Genomic DNA, 23,457 nt, shown 5'->3' on the forward strand with positions numbered 1-23,457 from the left:
AAGGCCCACCAAATACAGAGAACACAAAATACATCAATGACCAGTAGTGGAGTACGTACATACCTACCGAGATTCTACGTTGTACCTTCCGTCTAATTACTACTTATAAATGAGATATATCTTAATTAAAATGAAAAATGATTAAGTTATATATACTTCACTGTAAATAATTTATTTTTCTTAAAATGTTTCGGGAGAATATTATCATTGTTCTTTGTAAAGAAACAACAAAAAATGTAACTTATTATAATATAAATTTAAGAAAATATATTATTAAGTTCCCTCACATTTATTCGTTTATTATACCTACATTGTGCGGTATATTATGTTGTTTGATGATCATTAATCATTATAATTTAATTGGAATATTAAGATATCAAATACAGTCATATGCTTGGTGACAGAATTTTAATAACTTAATTAAATAGAATGTTATTAGTCAGGGATAGAAGATAAACAAGGCTACATTATGCTGTGATATGTACCTAGATGAGTAATCATTTCAACCGGAAGACGTCCACTGCTGGACAAAGGCCATGATCGGTCCTACGCTGCCCTCATTCAACCTACTCCGAAAATCTTAACCAGATCATTGATCCATCTTGTGGATGAACATCCTACCAACACTAGAACTTCCGGTACGTGGTCGCTATTCAAGGACTTTACAATGGCCATCTGTGCACCGAGCTATTCCTCTGCCCACTACCACTTCACTTTCGCAATCATTTGGGCTATGTCAGTGACTTTGGTTCTCTTACAGATCTCCTCATTTCTGATTCGATCTCGCAGGGAAACTCCGAGCATAGCCCTCTCCATTGCCCTCTGAGCGAGAACGAGCTTTCTCATAAGGCCCATACTTAGCGATTAATAAGATTAGTGTCAGAATTACAGTAGGTACGTATAATTTTGCAAAGCTCTGTACTTTTATAGACCACGATAATTTTGTTGTGAGTGGATTTGATGAGAGATGTCCCGCGGACGTCATCAATCAAACCACAGAACAGTTTATCTTTTACCCAATGACGTTCTATGTATTGAACGTCATTGCGTTCTCTACACATTTACCTGTTCTGTGGATCAAACCATATTTTATATAAGAATTCCCTGCAAGACAACTGTCGACTACACAAACATTACATTGCTGCGTACGCTTGGAACTCTCCCGATATTGAGGAACTTGTGCAGCGATGGCATGCAACGACGGCAATAGTGTGTCGTATTTTTATTAGAAATTCAAACTCAAGTATCAGTCATTCGAAAATGTATAGCTCAGACACAGTACACACAAATGGACAAATGGCCCAACTGAAGACCAGCACTTTTTTCAATCCTTACTGAGTTGGGACCATAGCTAACGTATGGTATAAAAGTTCAAGTTCTTTTTGTTAATTGTTTCTCTCTTTCATAAATATTTTAAGTCTTTGTATTTACGTATAAGTTTCAAATAAACTTTTACTCTTTCATTCTTTCTTTCTTATATTATATGCTATAGTTCGTAATAATTACCTTTGCCTAAGGTATTCTTGAAGATTGTGATCTTATTTAAATTCTATGGCTTAGATAATTTATACGACGCGCCACGAAAGTATCTACAATATTAAAATAGCCAATATTATTATGGGCACCTTGAGATGAATGTTTCTGGTAAGTGGAACATATAATACGGACTCGTAAATCGCTCAGCTATAGCCGACGCCTCGTAAATCTCTCTATTCATACAATAATATTGTTGATATCATAACAAGACGAGAATCTATCCATAATAAAATCATTTTGGGCCCACGATTGACCTCGATAGGGTGCCAATAGCCATGAATATTTAATAAGCTGCTTTTATGTAAATTAATATTGTGTGTTTTAGTACCGAATAGTAAATTAGTCTATATCTAATATATAAAATTCACATGTCGGGGTGTTTGTAGTCAAACTCCTTCGAAACGGCTTGAGCGATTCTCATGAATTTTTGAGTGCATATTGGGTAGGTCTGAGAATCGGACAACATCTATTTTTCATCCCCCTAAATGTTAAGGGTGGTCCACGCCAAATTTTTTTTTAATTTTTTTTACACTTCTTTTAAAATTTTGATTATGAGTCAGCATTAAAAAATACATTCAACTTTAAATTTTCACCCATCTACGATCAACAGTTACTTTTGTATCGCGATTTCAATATCGGCAATACAACGTTTGCTGAGTCAGCTAGTAACATTATAATAAATACAAGTGCTGACTCCACAAAGTTGTTTTGCCATATAGCCAATTACCAATATATGGCGGCCATATAGTCCAGAAGTCAGTGGCCCTGCCTACTTGGCTAGAGGTCTCAGGTTCGAAAACCGGTAGGTGCCAAACATTTATATGATGAATATAGATGTTTGTTTCCGAGTCATGGATATTTGATATGTATTTATGGATGTTTAAGTAAGTATATTGTATTAAATATATCGTTGTCTTTTACCCATAGTACATACAGGCTATTCCGTAGTATGGGACAAGATTATTTGTATAAAAGTGTGTCAATATTATATAATATCCTATAAATTAACGGCCGTTCCCAATATTCAGTCTATCTCTTACTTGAGATAAAGATCGTAACTATTGTTGACCTTTCTGTCCCAATAAACTTATCGACCGTAACTCACCTTATCCGTACACGTTGTCTGTCAATGGGACAGCTTACCAGCGATAGAAGTTTATATGGAAATTGCAATTCACGCGTCCCAATATAAGGTGATAAGAATGGCTTGTCGGGTATATTGGGACAGCTTCAGTTACTTGACAGCTAATTACTGACAGTAGAAGCTAGTAATTTATCTCTCTCTGTAGATAGTGTATTGGGAACGGCTGTAAGTACCTACCTCGCGCCCGCTCATTATATAAATTTACATATTTAATTAAATGTCACTGACTGAATTATTTGTATTGCAAGTTTATTGGTATTTCTAAGTCAAAAAAGTATAAGTTCCGGATAAGTAGCCACCAACCTTCATCTTATAGTATAAGTATTAATCCGATCGGTTCAGTAGAGGACAAACGAGCGTACTCGTCACTTGGTGTTAAGTGATCACCGCCGCCCTCATTCTCTTGCAACACCAGAGGAATCACAGGAGCGTTGATCTTTAAGGAAGGTGTAAGCGCTTATTTTGAAGGTACCCATTTCGTATCGTCCCGGAAACACCGCACAAGTAAGTTCATTCCACAGCTTTGTAGTACGTGGAAGAAAGCTCCTTGAAAACCGCACTGTAGAGGAGTCTTAGTATAAGCGAAGGAAAAAAACCGGCTTCCCATATAGGTGAGATATGCTTGAGTTGTGAGAAGATGAGAGCGAGTGGCTGCGGATGGACACCGATTCCAAAAATGACAATAATCGTAACTAGAATTAGATTAATTATTTAGATCGTATAAAAATACGCAATTATTTTTATACTTTTTAGTGCATATTATATCTATTGTTTTGAAATAGTGTTTATCAAGTCGATTGTTTTTTTGTTAAAAATTTTATTGAACAATTCTTTTAAATTTCGTAACATATTATAGTACATTTTCTGGGATTATGTTGTAAAAGCTTATACATCGCCCAATAAAGACTTATTCATTCGACTTAACCGAGTAGGCATAACAAGTTTATGTTTGTTCCTCGTATTAACATTATGATTCTTGCAGTTTCTAGCAAATTCGTCACTAACTAAACAATTTTTTTTATATAAACTTACAAACAATATTCATGAAACCACTTCAACATTTGTTGAATGTCCACTGTGACCATGAACTAAAGCAATTTTTATATGTATTTTTTTTAACAGGAAAAATAGAAACTGTACCTTATTTAATTTTTCTGTTTCTTAATCAAATTACAGTTACTAAATAAAATTATCTTATTACATGTTAAAAACGTATACTTATGTATAGGCACTATTTACCTTAAAAATTGAAACACAAGCGATTAAATTAATTTCATAATACCTTCCTACCTAAATAACATTTATAGTTGTTACTTTACCAGTGGGAGGCTCCTTTGCACAGGATGCCGGCTAGATTATGGGTACCACAACGGCGCCTATTTCTGCCGTGAAGCAGTAATGTGTAAGCACTGTTGTGTTTCGGCCTGGAGGGCGCCGTAGCTAGTGAAATTACTGGGCAAATGAGAACCAACATCTTATGTCTCTTAGTTTTTGTGTTTTTCAAGAATCCTGAGCGGCACTGCATTGGGCAGGGCGTATTAATTACTATCGGCTGAACGTCCTGCTCACCTCGTCCCTTATTTTCATTAAAAAAAAAACTTCGTATTCTTGTATCGCAGTTTGTCCAATCGCATACAATAATTATTATTAACGTCACAGTTATATTAATTATTATAGTAATTATTATTAACGTTACATAACGGCACTGTTTTCTTACAAATTAATTATTGTTTCAATTATATTAATTGAGATGTCGTTTTCGACTATTTCAGTAGTTATTAGAAAACAATATGTTATTGTAGTATCATTACATAGATCTTTCATATTCTTTATTGCAGAACAAACATTGGATTAACGCCCCCATCGTCACAGTTTGTTAATTTTTTTTTATTTCATGAAAAGGAGGACAAACGAGCGTACGGGTCACCTGGTGTTAAGTGAAATTATACAAAGATATATTCATAATTTTCAGAAATCGATATTTTTAATGATAATTAAAAAAAATTTAAAACTTCTCGCACATCAAGCATAAAGTCTGACGTTCATTTTTCAAGTAGTATGTACATATATCCTCTTCATTATAAAACCATATAAATTATATCGTTACTTAGACATTTTTGACTGTATAAATCTCACTCTTTTAGTGTTGAATGATATGTTCATCTTTAATTATTACGTATACAGAATTGTGCCTTACATAAGTTTATATAAATTTGTAATATACGTAATATTGATGATCCAAATAGAGTCCAAGATTATCCAGGATAGGTCATTGACTTACAATATACTAGCGTGACATTCATAATGTTAACACGAGGAACAAACATAAACTTGTTATGCCTACTACTCGGTTGGGTCGAGTTAGTAAGTCTTTTGTTGGGCGATGTATATGCTTCTACAATATGATCCCAGAAAATGTACAAAACAAATGTGTTACGAAATTTAAAAGAATTATTAAAAAACGTTTGTGTGGGAAAGTTTATTATAGCATAAACGATTTTCTTAATAACACCACGGACTGGGAAGAAAGCGAACACCCTCCTTCTCTTTAATTATAATTGTTTATTGTACGATATCACATTGTACTCCATATTTTATATTTAAAAAAAAGCCCGCTAAATTTCTAGCGCCCATTCTTCTCAGGTCTGAGGCAGTCTCTTTTGAATGGGTGGCAGTTTTTGACGTTCAATAAGTAATTTTAAATCCTATTTTGAATACAAATATTTTAATTTGAATTTGAATATAGACAAACAAAGCGTGCAAGAGAGAAGAATATATCTAACGGAGATACAAAAAGATAGAAAGGGAAAGCGAATCAATTATTATTGTAACGAATTTTGATTGACAAGAGTTAGTTCCTTAGTATATCTTATAACTTTAAACGAGCAATTCTTGTATACAGGGTGGTTTTTTGAGATGGGCGGTGGCCAAGTCGGTCGAAGACTTAGAGGAAAGTCGTGAAAGGAGTCATGCCTTCGATTTTTAATAAACCAATAACTGCATATTAAGTTTTCGAGAAATCGACCAGAATGGTAAAAAAAAATATAGCATTGAATTAATGGACTCTGTTGCTGATAAGGATAAATGTTTGCAAATAAATGTCTTACTAAAAATGAAACAAAATAAAAAAAAATATGCGTTATTATTGATCGTTATCAGCAATAGAGTCCATGGGTTCAATAATACAGGCTGTAATTTTTTTGAAAAATCATTCGGGTCGATTTCCGTCAAAAGTGCAAGAAATTAAAAAAAAAGTATAAATGCAGTTATTGGTGTCTTATAAATCGAGGGCGTGACTCCTTTCACGACTAACGACTCGAATTTTTGCTCGGATATTTGAATATTTAACTAGATAACCACTACCTAACGCACACACTGACAATTCCAAATTGGCTACGTATATCGGGCTATCATTTCGTTTATGCGCTAGTGCCTAGTATATTCTATGTTTCAGTTACACAATGAAAGTTTGAGGTATCGATAGCGCAATAGTTAAAAAAACCTTCGACTCTCACGCCCCCTGGTTTTATCCTCGCCAATGTATTTATTTTCAATTTTTCGAGTTCATCACTACATCTTATTAAACAAAGTCCTCCACCGCGTCTGTCTGTCTGTCTGTTCGCGATAAACACTAAAACTCCTGCACCGATTTTCTGATAGCACCAATAGATAGCGTGGTTCTTGAGGAAGGTTTAAGTATTTAATTTGTTAAGTTTTTGTATATATTTTTAAATTAATGAATGGTTCTTGTTGGAGGTGTCGGAAAAAAATAAGCCGTCTGGGAGCATTCAACGAAAACGATGTCTAAACCCTTTGAGCTATAACAAAATAATGTATTGTGGAATTGTGTATCTTATTTAGATCTCCAGAAAAGTCTGCGATGGCATATGTCTATCTATTAAGGATAAAATAATATATCCATTTTAATATTTTTTTCTACTGACAGAACAGACATTGTTCAGCTGTTGGATCAGCTAGAATAATATTAATTGTAAGTTTATTAGATGCTGTCTCAGGTCGACAATGCTCTTATGATTTCTCTGGTAATGCAGAAGACTATGACAGTAACGGCCGTGGTGATCACTCCAGATAAGCGGTGTTATGTATAAGGCACCTGGACTAGATGGTAATAAAGTAAGTGAACTTAAACTAGCAAACCAATATCTGGCCTTACCAATTGCAAATTTAATAAACTGTAGCGTCGAAACAGGCGATTTTCCTAATGACCTCAAAATAGGTTGTGTAAGACCAATGTACAAAAAGGGTCATCACGAAAATTATACGAACTACAGGCCAATTACTTTACTTTCTGCAATTGACAAAATCATAGAAAGAATCGTGTGTGATCAGGTTCATCAATTCTATCAAAAGAAAGAGGTAATTAGTAGCAATCAATTTGGGTTTCAAGCGGGTAAAAGTGCAAGAGACCTCCTATGTTCTTTCACTGACGAGGTAAATGCTCACTTAAACAACAAAAAAATTGCACTGGCCCTATTTATTGACTTTTCGCGGGCATTGACCATTCTATTCTTCTTGACAAATTACTACAAATAGGGATTCGAGACAACTTATATCGATGGTTTTCAGCTTATATCGCCAATAGATGTCAAGTCGTTGTTCTAAATGATTTGAAATCTGCTACTATGTGTATTCCTTCAGGAGTCCCACAAGGATCCATTCTGGGCACCCTCTTATTTAATATTTTCGTAAATGACATATCCTCTAATTTTAATCATTCCAAAATAATACTATACGCCGACGATATGAAAATACTTTGCCCGGTTAATTGTGTTAGAGACGCTGAACCTTACAAACTGATCTAGATAAATTTGTTAGATATTCTGCAGAACACAAATTAGATCTCAATATTTCAAAATGCTTTATTTGCACATATACTAGAAAACAGAATGTCATACATGAAAATTACTCAATATCTGGAACATCAATAACAAGAGTATCATCCATTAAAGATCTCGGAGTCATCTTTGATTCAAAGCTTCTATTTGATCTACACATAAACAATATAATCATTAAGGCTAATAAAACATTAGGGTTTATCATAAGGATGTGTTCTGAACTAACATCAATTAAACTGATGAAAATATTATACTGTGCTTACGTTCGTAGCCATCTAGAATACGCATCTCAAGTATGGAATCCAGTTTATAATGTGTACATTAACCGCATTGAATCAATACAGAAAAGATTCATACATTACTTACAATTCCGTACAAAAAACTATTACCATAATTACATGTCACGCTGTAAAAAAATTTCATTTTTTGCCTCTCCAAGAAAGGCGACGTGTTGCAGACATTACTTATATACTAAATATAGCAAACGGTAGAGTTAACTGTGCAGAACTGCTAGAGCAGATTGGCTTACGAACCACTGTCAGCTCCCAAAGGCGGGGCAATCTACTTGAAATACAATCAGCAAAATGTAATTATAGACAGAACAGTTTTCTTATAAGAGCATGCAAAGTTTATAATGAAGTTAATAGTGAATACGATCTTGACTTATTCAAGACACCATTTCAATTTAGAGGTCAAGTAAATAAAAACTTTTTTTTTATATAAAGCAAGGTAGGTTATAATTAAAATAAGTTAAAATGTTATTATTTGTGAAAACTTGTAAATAGCTATCTGCTGTATAATAGATTAATTTTTAATATGTATTTAGCTGTAAGTTTTCTAAAGTTGTAAATTAAAAAATAAAATAAATTCCATAAATAAAAACAGATTTGTCATTCCAAGCTCCACACGATGTATTGGTATATCAGATCGGTATAATATTGTTACAAAGGAGACATTTTCTGGACTTTTCTAGAACTTCGAGCGTTAGAAACATGATTTAGCTTGTAATTATGTCTAATACAGCATCAAATCTATACTTCGGTTATTAAAGAGTAACAATTCAGAAAAGGATTCCAGAAGAAAACAACTAAAATTATTACTGTATGAAACGAAAATATTCCTAGAAATATGAAGAAATATTTGAAGTAACTTAACTGCATTCACTTATCGACTTGTTTATCTATGGTAATGGTGGTTTATCGTTTATGGAACAATTTCTCATACTTAATCTCAAATTTACTAAATTTCATACTTGTTACACTTTAGAACTGAGGTATCGAAACTATTTTATACGAAGCGGCGTCATATAATCGTATTTTCAGTCATTACATGATATTGCCATTGCCAGCTTGTGGGTAACCTCATAGTTATTTGATCAGCATCCATTCCCTCTTGAATGATCTATATTTTTTTATGGAAAAGGAGGACAAACGAGCGTACGGGTCATCTGGTGATAAGTGATCACCGCCGCCCACATTCTCTTGCAAAACCATAGGAATCAGAGGAGTATTGCCGGCCTTTAGGGAAGGTGTACGCGCTTTTTTTAAGGTACCCATGTCGTATCGTCCCGGAAACACCGCACAAGGAAGGTCATTCCACAGCTTTGTAGTACGTGGAAGAAAGCTCCTTGAGAACCGCCACACATCCAGATGGTGGGTTGGTGGTTGGTTATTATCTTTAATTGCTCATATCGTGTAATTCCTGGACACAGTGTTGATTCACATTGGTTCCTTGGTAAGTAGATACAAACTCCCATCTAGGTAGAATCAAAGTTCCTTCAGACATGACTGTCGCGGTTGACTCGAGTAGATGATGATAATCACCCATCTATTGCATGTCGCATTACAGCCGGTCGCACCATACCTAATCTTTGGTATCATCAAGAAAGTCATTTATATTATAGTAAGATACCTTTACGTTTCTCATAATGGAGATACATTCCAACTCCAGTGGGCTTACATAACGATTTATTTCATTCTTTTTAATAATTCTTTCATAACTATCGAGACTAAGTACAGGGTGCGGCAGAAAAAACTCCCCTATTTTAGAAGGCAATAAAAACAAAACCTTATTAGATACAAAAAAATACATTTTATTAAAATAAAGTGTACAAAATGCCATTTACATTTCTATATTTACATTAAATTAAAGCCGTCGGGTACGGGTTTTAAACAATACATTGCCAACATTCGTTGTTGATGCATTCATTAAGTCTCTCTCGGAATGTGTCCATTACTCGGCGAGTCATTTCGGGCGGAATGGCAGCAACCTCGTTTGTTATTGCTTCCTTTAGAGCATCTATGGTTCTGGGGCGATTCTGAAACACTTTGGATTTGAGATATCCCCATAGGAAGAAATCGCAAGGTGTCAAATCTGGTGAGCGTGGAGGCCACCCGATATCACCTCGTAGCGATAAAATGTGTCCAGGAAACATGTCTCTGAGGGTGTCAAGAGATCGGCGAGATGTGTGCGAAGTTGGGCCATTTTGCTGAAACCAAACATTGCCAGCTCCATGTTCATTAAAAATATCGTCCAACTTTGGCCGAAGAAAGTTTTCCATCATTGCACAATAACGATCACTGTTAACCGTAACTGTTACACCGTCTTCTTCAAAAAAATATGGACCCAGCACACCACCCTGATGAACCGCACACCAAACAGTTACTTTTGGGCTATGAAGCGGACGTTGATGAAGTTCTTGGGGGTTATGATCAGACCAATATCTAAAATTTTGTTTATTTACTGCACCTGACAGATGAAAATTGGCTTCGTCCGAAAAAAGGATGACATTTGTGCGAGGACGGCCAGGAGATTTTCTTTTTAACGCAGAACTTGTTTCTCTAAAATTCTGAGTCCATGTGTAAATCGTTTTTTTATCAGGAACAGGGTCATGCCGACCAAGCGCAAAGTGAACGCGAAACGATCGCTGCGTAGCTATCGGCGAACCGCGATTTTTAATGAACTATTCAACTACGAATGCACGATGCGCACCCGACCAAGCCATGGCTAGCACTGACAATGGCACGTACACAGCAGTCGAATAATACTACCCCCACCACTCTGCACCATTCCCACTCGTAGCAGCGCAGCTTTAAAATCGGGGAGTTCTTTCTGCCGCACCCTGTACAAACTTTACCCCGATTTTGTTTATTGACTTTTCTGGATTGCCTCCACTATTGAAGCTAATATAAAGACATAATTCACGCCTATAAAGGTAGATAAAACAGATAACAACAAGTACATTTGTTTTTATCGAGGAATAAATACAAAAATCACCAACAATTACTTTCCCATCTGTCTGATTTCAGTTCCTTATGGGTATGTTCATTGAGTTCCATACCTCAATGACTGTGTGTTCTATATAGTAACAGGTACCTGGTACACGTATGTCACGACGACCGTTTGAACTGATTTGCATTCAATACAATAACGTGATTGAAGTATCCATTACAGTGACGGGCTTGAGTCGCGAGCGGACCGCGTTATGCAAGAAGGTTATATCTTTATACTATATATATATATATTTCTTGTCTGCGTGTGTATGTCACTGAACTCCTCCTAGACGGCTGGACCAAATTTGATGATATTTTTGTGTGCTCCACCAGTGAATTTGAGATTAGTGTGTGTCTTCAGATGAATTCGAGAATGGTTTACATTCACAATTAGGAGATTAAGAGATTGGTTTAGATTCTCAATTCTGACCATATTATATAATTCTCCTGCTCATGTGTATGTTAGTGAACTCCTCCTAACGGCTGGACTTTTCAAATTTAAGACGTGTGTACAGGACAACGTCTGTCAGGTCCGCTAGTATTATATAAATCCAATGTCCAGTGTCAAATCCAGATGTTTGTTTCCAGTGAACTCCTAAACTAATGAACGGATTTTTTATGGGTATTAATTCATGGGGTGCAGTTGAGTCCAACTTGAGAAACCGGAAAATTTTATTTCGATTTGGGACCCAAAAATATGTTTATTTCCAATATTTGTTTTGTATGGACACTTTTTTCTATGAGAGTATTTATTGACGCACAGTTTGACAGTTCTGCTGTGAAACAATTTCATTATAACAACAGGGAGCATATTTTATGAAATAATTCTTGATGTTATGAAATATTATTGACAAATTCATAAAAACAGTATTTAATTTATTATGTACAGAACAACGTCTGTCGGGTCAGCTAGTACACATAATTATGTAATAATATAAGGACATATCTTTCGCAGTTTGATAACAGACCTGCGAAAGTGTGCTTAAAGACAATGTGAGCACACTTTTCTCCTTAGTCATGTGTCAACTGTCACTGTCCGAATCGGATTTTAAATCATTACTATTAATTACTATACGTAACTTAAACTGAATCAATGTTTTACATTGCTCCTTATTCACCAAGAATATTTTAAACAACTGGAGTAAATGCGGCAATGTATATGCATAGCAGTCGAAGCTTATTGTAGTGTAATTTGTGGCATGTGCCATATTTAGATAGAAAGAAAGAAAAACATTTATTTCACAAAAAACTCACAGTATACACTTAATATAAAAAGATAAAAGTACAAAACAAACTTAAAAAGAACGTATTTAAATAGTAATTGATTTAATATTGGAGAGTTCCTGTGCAGTGCAGGAAATGGGTCACCGACTCAAGATGTTCTGTGACACGGCCGTGGCTATGAAACAGCACTGATTTTCAGCGGTGCCCGTTTAAATTTGGAGATTAATATATTATATAACTATTTCGGCTTTGATTTTATACGACGTGATTTGTCTATATGTAAAGAACGTTATTGGCGTTATGTGTGGGCTGTAGGCTGCGCATACCTGACCTGACAATGTTAGAAGTCAATATAGAAGTAATTAATAATAATTTAAAGTGAAAGCGTGTAATAAAATCTGGAAAAATGGCTTAATAGTTAAGCTTTACGAAGTGCCAGAACTTGCCGATCATTTGAGATTATCTTATGGACATTGCATTAACGTGTTAAGGCCACGCTCTCTATAGCATTTTCCATGCGGGTAACAGTCCCTCAGGGCTCATTCATCTCCCCGACCGTCTTCTTACCCAGGCCTGAGAAGCTTCAGCTCGCCTAGTTTCAATCTTCATTACCGCTTTACGAATCCCAGTATCCTACTAATGTTATAAAGGCGAAAGTTATTTTTCAATTTTTTTTTCTTTATTGATTAAGGTGCTTTTATACGTATGTACATGTCAGCCCCATTATAATCTAAGTACATTAAAAAGACAAAAGAAAAACAAAATTCTTAACTTAACAAACTAAAAAAAAATGGTTATAAAAGGAAAAGCTAGTTATATCTATAGTGTTCAACAAATAAGACTTATGGATTCAAACAGACTTATGGCATCCTTAGATGTAGGGCGGGCAAGTATATTTACAAACATGCCCGTATCAAATCTGTTCAAACCCATAAGTCCTACAATTTTGTCTCTACTAGATTGAAATCAGACACATTGGTTTAACAAGTGCTCAACATCCTCAAAGGCGAAAGTTTGTGAGTGTGTGTGTATGTTTTTATACTCTTTCACGCAAAAACCACGAAATGGATTTTACAATAATATAGCTCACACAGCAGTATAATACATAGGCTAATATATAAAGATAAAGTGTCAATTCTTCAAAATGTAACGATATGTATTAAGTAAGTGGGAAAAAAATTCCTGCCGCCGACATTCTTTTGCAACACCAGAGGATTCACGGGAGCGTTACCGGCCTTTAAGGCTGCTATCCCAAGAAAAATTAAGTAAGAAAGTATTACATTTCATGACGGTTTATATAAAGCTTATATTTTTACAAAAAATAATTATATATCTACAGACTATGAGAAGAAAATTCATTTTTTCTTTACATTTCTTTATTTATAGCAGTGCGAAAAATAATCTCCAACAAACCACTAACATTAACAATTGGAGCCGTGTTAAATCTAGATATGTATGAAAATTTATTAGTAATTGCACATCAATACTATTTAACATGACATATTTTGTTAGTTTTGTAAAGAAAATTGTATTATGTTTATAATAAATTAAAAATGCTTCCAATTCTGAATAAAAACTATGGCGACCTTGTGCGAGAGAGGTAACCTAGCTCCGCTCAATTCCTCAAGGCCGTTGGCTCGGCCCCCAGCCTTAAGGAAGATCTTTTATGTAAATATCGTCGAGACTCACTGTGGTCTATAACCTCCATCTCTATTAATTGTAGTCTTGTTGGCCCTTCATGCTTCATGAACAGCACCTATCTACGTCAGTATTCAGTGCGGTAGACCGCACTATAATGCCAACTATATGCCAATAATGCCATTCAGTAGACTGATTGGCATTATTGGCATTAAAATCGGAGCTCGCGTCTCGTGTTGACTGATGCTTATAGTGAGTTGCGACATTACAATATGATACATAAGGTTACGAGATATTTAATATCGCATGACGATTGATTTGAATGTATTCACTATGTACTCACTGAGCTACCTACCTAAAGTCTCTTTTTAGCCCTGTGCTTCACTGGGGCATAAACAGATTTACCAGTGGGAGGTTCCTTTGCACAGGATGCCGGCTAGATAATGGGCACCACAACTGCCCCTATTTGTGCCGTGAAGCAGTAATGTGTAAGCATTACTGTGTTTCGTTCTGAAGGCCGCCGTAGCTAGTGAAATTACTGGGCAAAAGAGACTTAACATCTTATGTCTCAAGGTGACGAGTGCAGTTGTAGTGCCACTAAGAATTTTTGGGGTTTTTCAAGAATCCTGAGTCACACTGCATTGTAATGGGCAGGGCGTATCAATTACCGTCCTGCTCGTTGCGTCCCTTATTTCGATAAAAAAAAGAATAGGGAAGTTCAGGCCCAAGGGTGTTGCTCTTCCAATGGGTGTTGTCCAAATGGTTAGGCGACTAAGGTGATTTGCCAGTGGGAGACTCCTATGCACAGGATGCCAGCTAGATTGTGGGTACCACAACGGCAAAAATGATCTCTTGCAATACTAGAGGAAAAACAGATTCGGTTTTTAACATGTGGGTGGATAGTGTCTCGTAAAGTTTAGTGCAGTGATCATATTTAGTCCTATAGTCGATGCCATATATGAGGATAATGGACGAGACGAGCACGACGTTCAGCTGATTGTAAATGATACACCCTCAGATCCCGCTCAGGATGCTTGAAATATTTAAAAATTCTGTCACCTTGGAGAGATAATATGTTAAGTCTCATTTGCTCAGTAATTTCACTAGCTATGGCACCCTTCAGACCGAAACTCAGTAATGCTTATACATTACTGCTTCTCGGCAGAAATAGGTGCCGTTGGTACCCACAATCTAGCCGACATCCTGTGCAAAGGTGCCTCCCACTGGTAAAATAGATACGCCCTGCAAATTACAAGGTATTGCCGCTCAGGATTCTTGAAATATTGAAAAAATTTGTTAAGTCTCATTGGCCCAGTAAATTCACCAGCTACGGCGCCCTTCAGACTGAAACAGAATAAAGCTGGCACATTGCTGATGACGGCAGAAGAGGGAATTATCGGATAAAATAGATTGTGACGTTATATGTTTTAATTGACACAGAGCAATTAGTTGTAATTGTGGCAAAGATGTAGGGCAGGCACTGAGAGCGTCGTAAGTCGTAAACATGTACCTACCGCGTATTGGTGTCCTCATGTGAACATTCTAGATGCTTTTATTGAAGTAGGAAATCCATAATTTGTCGAATGTTTTGAGTTTTCTTTAGTGTTAAGGTTTGCAAGTCTCGTGCCAGAGTTTGGCGAATCAACATCTCCCGAGGATGCCTCGTGTGGAGGTGAAACACGTGTCGAATTGTTTGAAGACAAGTATGGGCAGAATTAACAGTAAAGAAAAAATATTTGGATGATTCTAGATGCTCATATAGTGCACAATAGTAGAAAGAGACACGTAGCCTCAATTATTGATTAAATGAACGCCAAAAGGAGGTTAGGATTTTATGGATTTTTATTCGTTACCTTAGACCTAAGGCTGGAGAGGCTTATGTCTCAAGGTGACGAGCGCCATAGTAGTGCCGCTCAGAATTCCTGAAAAACCCAAAAATTCTACATTGTAATGGGCAGGGCGCAAGAATTACCATCAACTGAACGTCCTGCTCGTCTTGTCCCTTATTTCCATAATAAAAATCTTAAGAAAGTGAATCTATTGTGTTACTGTAACCGATTTTGATTGTCTTTAGCTACGCACGCCATTAACTTCTCAGTATTTTGAATATTAAACGTAAAATTGGACACGCTGGGGCTGTCAGGTCCTCTTTACGCTAGTATTTTGTAAGTCTATGGTTCAAATAATTTTAACAAAAATCACTGACCGCTACCATTTACCACTGGACTAGGTCAAAGTGCTTTTGTGCCTGTTTGATATTCGCCATTTTGCCGCTTTTGGCCATGTAGCGAGAGTCTGCGGTACTAAAACTAGTCATGACAACCTCAGCTAAACGAACATCGATAGGAAAACAATACACTTAAAGAAAAATTGTGTACTTTATTACGTTGATTCCTGAAGTATAAATAACACGGAAAACGGAAATGAAGTTAATTAAAAATGCAAAAATACTGCAGAGTATTGTACGTTTCTCTCGCAGCCATTTGTATTATACGTCAAAGTTAGTTCTCTTGACGCTCGCGAGTGGCGCTTCAAATAGGCATTAAAAATTTGCTGTCAGACACATGGAACAGCCTGTTCAGTGTAAATGTATACAGTGACAAAAACTAACAATAGTTGCGACAGACGTCACTTGTCAAACGTCAAGCGGACAGTTGCTACATCAGAATGTTGTCGTTTACAGAGCACCCGGCACGGTGACGGCTCGGACTCGTAATGGTGCACGGGGAGGGGGAGGGGTCATGGGCGCCCCCCTACTGGCCACGCTCGCGTGCCTGACGCTGCAGCTGACCGCGACACGGGCGGACATCGTGTTCAGGGTGCCGACAGTTGTGGTTAGTATTGTTCTCATTTAAATATCCAAAAACTTATTATCAAATTCAAATATTTTTATTCAAAATAGGATGTGACATCACTTATTGACATTCAAAAACTACCACGCATTTCAAAACGAATGCCACAGACCTGAGAAGAGTTGACGCAACAAACTCAGTGGGCTTTTTTTCATCGAAAAAATATGTTTACAAAGTAATATTGTACAATTAATCTGTTGTATGACACAAACGTTTTTTAACAATTATTTTGAGGAACGTAACATTTTCTGGGATCTTGTGGAAAGCATATACATCGCCACACAAAAGACTTAATAACTCGACTCAGCCGAGTAGTAAGCATTATAAGTTTATGTCTGTTCCTATTGTTAACATTATGGTTATAACAGAGGTTATCAGTGGGCAAAAAGAAAGCAGAGACCCATAGGAAGAAGCCGAAGGGAAGTGTTGAACACACTACAACAACTCTCTCGAAGCGTCCGTCTGTATTCTCTTTGAAGAGGGCAGATAATAGAACGAGATAATAATAATAATACTTTTTTTACACTCACTGCAAATAACTTAAACTACTAAATGTATAATATTTACTATATAATATTAATTATTTACATCTTTATATCGTTTATTGTAATAATAATAACTAGCAAATAACAATCTCAATAATTTTTATTTTAAACATGCAACCAATATTAGCGACCCGTACTGTAATTTTCCTCCTATCGTATAAAAAAAATACAATATTGCCGAAGCAGTTACTGCCGTTACAGCGATAATGTTATAGCGGCATATCGATATGAGACAAAATTACAAACATTGAGGAATTTAATTATTAATCGTAAATTGATTACCAATGCAATTAAGGTGACTGGTCTGTAATAGAAAAGTTAATTAGACCATTTGAAAATCCAATTACGGTAATAAGTGAACCACATAATTGGCATATCCTAAGTTTATTCATATTTTATAGTACCTAGCAATTTTAAACATTTAATGCGGGACGTCTTGGCATACCTCTGATATGCCAACAGTTCCCGCGCGCTCGAAGAAGCCACTTCTTGAGCTGTTTTGGCGCCAAACCTGGCGCTGCCACTTGAAACGTGATACCCACATGTGTTTATAATACTCGAGGTATCAATATGCAGTTTATGTTGCTACCTTAACAAGCTTGGTTATTGTAAACAAAAAACGTGACTTCTATAAAAAAAACTAAAATAACATTTCATAATGTAATGTTCCCGTTTTACTTTAAACAAAAATGGCCGCCTCCAGCTAAACCCAAATAAATACTAATATATTTTGTCATCAAAAGCGTTCCTTTTTGTTTTATGGCTCTTAGAACCAAGAGCAATTAATAGTACACAGGTAAAAAAATCTCACTGGTGTTTTTGTCTAGGGATACGTATATATTGGCAGTTTTTAGGATGGCTATCATAGGACTATAGAAACGCTGGTCGTGTTCCGCCACTTGATAGCAAATCCGAAGCACTTTCATAAAACAATTACAGTTCCAAAACTTATTTTGAATGCGTAAGTTCTTGACGCTTCTTAAACAACTAGACTCATAATCACGCTTAAAAACTGTCAGAAGCAAAACTCTGCCTACGCGTCTAGTAGGCAGAGTTTTCGTTCAGTTGTGTTTCGATCGCGCTTTGAATACAACGCCACGCAATGACAAAGTGTTCAGTGAAAAAATGTCCACATAATAGCATATCCAAACTTAAAAAGGATAGACTATCGTTATTAAGTGTCCCTTTATAATAATTAAATTCTGTAACTAATTTGACGTTTTTAATCATTTTAATACATAATTATATTTAAATTGCTACAACAAAATATTCTTGCCTCGTGTTACCGTCCGTCTCTTTCGCACCATAATCAAACTCCAATTCAAATTCTAATGAGCGTAGACATTGAAATAAATATAAGGTGTTAATTTTAATAATTAATCTTTATTTTTTGTAAAAAGAAAATATAATTGCTTAAAATTACCCTCGACCTCCAAACTAGGACAGCCGTGACATGGGGATCAGTCTCTTCCCAGTTGTGCAATGTAAAATGTCAAAGAAAGCAAACATCAACCTATTTTAAGGTGACTAACAATAGTGGCTATGCAAGTAATGATGACAACAATATCTATTTTATATATAATTTTGGGTGTGTGTTGTGTGTTTTTGTGTGTGTGTGTGTGTGAGTGCCTGCGTGCGTGCATACGTGTGTGTGTATGAATATGTGCTTTTTATTTATCAAATACTATACCTAATGTAAGTAGACATTAAAGAATAAGATATTCAGTAGCTTTGTAATTTATGTGCCTTAACATGTTCTTCAGTTTATAACTAAGTCCATATTATATTTTACAATGTATAATGTATAATTTTAGTATTAAATATTAATGTTTTTGTAAAGATATTGTCCCAAATAGTTAAATTCGCGTTGAATGAATGTTTTAATGTTATCTTTATAAGTAAATATTGTATACGTTATATTATACAACGCCGCCGGACATTTTTGACGACCTCTTAATGGGCGATTGTGAGTCTATATTGTACGTCAATGGCGTAAGTATAATGGGTGGTCTGAATAGACGCCCTATATCACGAAGAATAAAAGGCGATAGGCGTGGTCCGTTGGTCAGTCTGGTAACTGGTTCAGAAATCACGAAGCCCTGTCCGCGATGCGTCATAGCTGTTACTGGGTACGTGCCAGGTACTTATTAGTATGCTGAGTGTGTCAGGATTGTGGCACCCGCTATGGTCTATAAGGTATTCATAGAGCGGCTGAGGAAGCCGACACATTCCGGAGACCAGGAGCTCATATTTTGCAAGGTGCACCCAATATTTACAATAGAAAGAAAATCTAATATATAAAATTCTCATGTCGCAGTGTTTGTTGTTAAACTCTTACTATCGTTATTTTTTTGACATTTTTTTAAATTTGTTTTATTATGAGTCAGCATTAAAAAATACATACAACTTCAAAATTCACCCATCTACGATCAACAGTTACTTTTGTATCGCGATTTTAATATCGGCAATGCAACGTTTGCTGGGTCAGCTAGTATTATATATAATACCGGTTATATATATGACAATAGGGGACGAGAAAAGCAAAACGGTCAGCTGAGGCAATGCAGTGCCGCTCAGGATTCTTGATAAACCCAAATCTGAGGGGCACTACGATTGCGCTCGTCACCTTGAGACATAATAATATGTTAAGTCTCATTTGCCCAGTGACTTCACTAGCTACGGCGCCCTTCAGACCGAAACACAGTAATGCTTACACATTACTGCTGCACGGCAGTAAATGGGGCCGTTGTGGTATCTAGCTGGCACTACCTGTGCAAAGGAGGCTCTTATGACAACCTGGACCTGGGACTGGGGCTTCCCTATTTTTTCTGTGCCCCGAGGAAGCTCAGGGCAAAATAATATATAAACTACCGTTGAGTACCAATCAGACATATATATATTTTGTTAGAAAACTTTAGCATAACGGTTTACATGATCCTTAAGTTTGAGACATAAATACAGTTTAGAAAGATCATATAATTATGCTTATAAAGTAACCTACTAACACCTTATAATTACCGAAATACAAACAAAAGTTTTATTACAAATTCCAGCGTGAGCATAAATTAGAATAATTTATCTAAAAATAACTTGCTTCTTATTATTATTAGCAGTAAGGATTACTTTACATGTTTCGTATTGGATATTGTTTATTATTTCAATAGGTATAGGAGAATAGAAGGTATAGGAGAGTTTGATTAGTCGTTAAAATTATTAACTTTATATCATGTCCCAGATACTTCAGTTGGTGCAAGGGCTGCAGCTTTGATTGCCGAAGACAGCAAACGTCGCAAATTAGTCGGTCTCAGTGAGTCTTACATCTTTGTGCCATCGAGAAACTTGGCCCGTTGGGCCCAGAGGCGCGGAGAATGTACATACTATCTACGCGCCTCAATAAGGCTACTGGAAAAGCAGCTATTTCGGTCAATGGGTCAGCCTAGCCATCCAACGGGAAAATGCTGCCAGTATTATTGGAACATAATGATAGTTTTAATTTTCGTAATCATAGTATTGTAAATATAGTATAAGCATTGTTTTCTCTGAATAAATTAAATAAACTTAATTTGTTAGTATGTAGCTATATACTGCAAGAATTAGTGTGGTATCCTACCAATTACGTAATAACAAAAGTACAATAGGTTTCGCACGCCGCGTGGTTATTCACTGTTCACATACGAGCTGACACTACAATATTTATTGACTCTTGATCAATGTGCTATCTACCCTTTTGGTTCCCATGGAATGAAATGGAGAGTGGAGTAAAAACCTCAGTGTAAGACATTGACAGACGAGGTTCAATTGTAGGTAATTTGCTCATACTATACGTACGGATGAAACGTAAAGAGAAAAATTTAAGGAAATAAAAATCTTAATTGTTGCATCTCAATATTTGACTATATGATATGCCAACTGAGCTGTTTTGGCGCCAATCTCGGGGGTACCACATAATAATATAATAATATTTACACACTTTTTACACTAATTATCTTGCCCCAAGTTAAGCATATATAGCCTGTGTTATGGGTTACAAGACAATGATATATTTAATACAATATACTTACTTAAACATACATATATTCATATAAACATACATATATACATTTAAACATTCATGACTCGGAAACAAACATCTATATATAAATGCTTGCACCTACCGGGATTCGAACCCGGGACCTCTAGCTTAGTAGGTAGGATCGCTAACCACTCGGCTATAGAGGTTGTCACATGAAACGTGATACCCACTTGTGTTTATAATACTCGAGGTATCATTATGGGGTTTAAGTTACGGGTTGCTAGAAAAACAAGCTTGGTTATTGTAAACAAAAAACGTGATTTATGATAGATTCGTGCTGTGAATGAAGCCACTCTTTCAGAATTGTACAAGAAATTGACTATTTTCCTAAACGCGTCAAAATAAAAATAATGCATTGAATTCTTTGTATTACTTTTTCTATAGTGGACACGTTATAATATTTTGATCTTATGATTTCATAAAAATTAAAACAAAAATTCACTAAATAAATAATGTTCCCGTTGTATGCTTAACAAAAATGGCCGCCGCCAGCTAAAGCCAAATAAATACTCATATATTTTGTTTCTCAAAAGTTTTGCACTTTGTTTTATTACTCTTAGAACCAAGAGCATCAAGAGCATAGTTTATCTGCATACGTTTCCACGGGGACTCGGTAGCATAGCTAGCCAGATCTTGCAGCGTGTCTGAAAATAGAGTTTATCTGATAAAGGTTACCTTAGGGAATGGAGCGACCGTCCTCAGGCTATTTTGTATAAATTGTGAGGCATTTATATTTAAATAAAACCTGAGTTTATTTGCCCCCGTTCTTCTCAGTTCTGAGACATAAAATATTTTCGAATGGGTGTTCGTTTTTGACGTTGGATAAGTCATTATTAATTGAAATATTTGAATTTGATAGCACAACGAGATCGTTACCTATACTTATATTATAAAGTGTAGAGATTTGCTTGTTTGTATAAGAATAGGCTCCGAAACTACTGAACCGATTTAACCTGATTTAAACACTGTTGGAAACTACATAATCCCCAAGTGACATAGGCTATCTCTCTCAAAAAAAATAGGAATCCTTTCTAAAACTCCAATAATGCAACAAAAGGTGTAAAAAAATATTCATTTGTAACTTTACATCGCGTGCGCTGCGGAAAGTATTGATGAAAGAATAAAATAATGTACTACGATTTATGACGTATTAAACAGAACTACTTACTAGATCTCATTGAACCAATTTTCGGTGGAGGTTTGCATGGTAATGTACATCATATTTTTTGTTTAGTTTTAACATTCTTTGATTTACGAAGTTACAGAGAGGGGGGCATGTTTTACCTCTTTGGAAGTGTCTCTCGCGCAAACTATTCAGTTTAGAAAATATATATATTAGAAACATTAATATCATTTTTAAAGACCTATCCATAGATACCTACCCCATACTTATGGGTTTGATGAAAAAATTTTTGACGTTCAGTTCGAAGTATGGTGAAACCCCCAAAATGTTGTGGTTAACAGAAATCATCTATTTACCAAGTTCTTATAGCTTCGGTCAAAAGTAAAGTATGATATAATAGTTGCTTTATTTTCTTAATTTATACAGTTTTATGTTTTATATTTTCGTGTAGGTACTTCACAAAGTTCATGTCGAGATAGCCCGTAAATGGGGTATACCATGTTAGGCATTATAAGTTATTAATATGTAAATATACCATAAGGCAACACACTATATACAAGGTGGGCTTCCTAGTAAATAAAAAAAATTTAAACCTGTGCAGGTTCACCCGATATCAGTTGCAAAGCGCGTCGGTATTGAGTCCAGCAATAGTAGCGGCGGCGGCAAAGGGAATGGATCGGAGCCGTGGGGCGCGGCCGAGCTTGAGCTCCGCTACGAGGAGTACTTCGTGGAGCATGACGTGTCCACAGTAGAGGCCCGGACTGCCGCAGCGCTACTGCGGTTGGACGACAGTGAGTACTCGCCCAGATCTACACCCAACTAAAACCCGGTATCCTCCAAAGCGGAGAGGAGTGGAGACGAGAGGAGATAAGCCACGAAGTCAAGTCAGTGTCAAGCCTAAGACGGCTCGAGGTATACTGAGTGGGCCTCCGATTGATATTGTTTTCATATTCCTTTTTAAATTCCACTAGGTCTGTATTAATTATTCTTTATTATTGTTTCACATTATGTTGAAATTACGTATTTTGTTAAAGGTTCATTTGCTTAATGATATAAATTTCGACCTAAAATGTCCTGCAGTGTAATTATGTTGCTAATAATTCTCTCCGCTTGATCCATATCCGCCGATACTAAGCGGAGAGAAATACATCTCCTCCGTCTTGGTGGTTACCGGGCCTTATGCCTGGTAGTGCGC

At 36.0% G+C, this 23,457-nt stretch overlaps 1 protein-coding gene across 1 annotated transcript in view; it reads left to right on the plus strand.

The window, feature by feature from the left end:
• LOC126970956 (uncharacterized) overlaps window positions 1-23,457 on the plus strand; it is a 70,859-nt gene that overhangs the window by 21,408 nt on the left and 25,994 nt on the right. The window contains exons 2-3 of the mRNA XM_050817101.1: window positions 16,354-16,504; window positions 22,864-23,053. Of these exons, the coding sequence (XP_050673058.1) occupies window positions 16,412-16,504; window positions 22,864-23,053 (283 nt within the window). The 5' untranslated portion in view covers window positions 16,354-16,411. The remainder of the gene's footprint in view (window positions 1-16,353; window positions 16,505-22,863; window positions 23,054-23,457) is intronic.

This window comes from Leptidea sinapis, chromosome 22 (assembly GCF_905404315.1).
Source record: "Leptidea sinapis chromosome 22, ilLepSina1.1, whole genome shotgun sequence".
NCBI lineage: Eukaryota > Metazoa > Arthropoda > Insecta > Lepidoptera > Pieridae > Leptidea > Leptidea sinapis.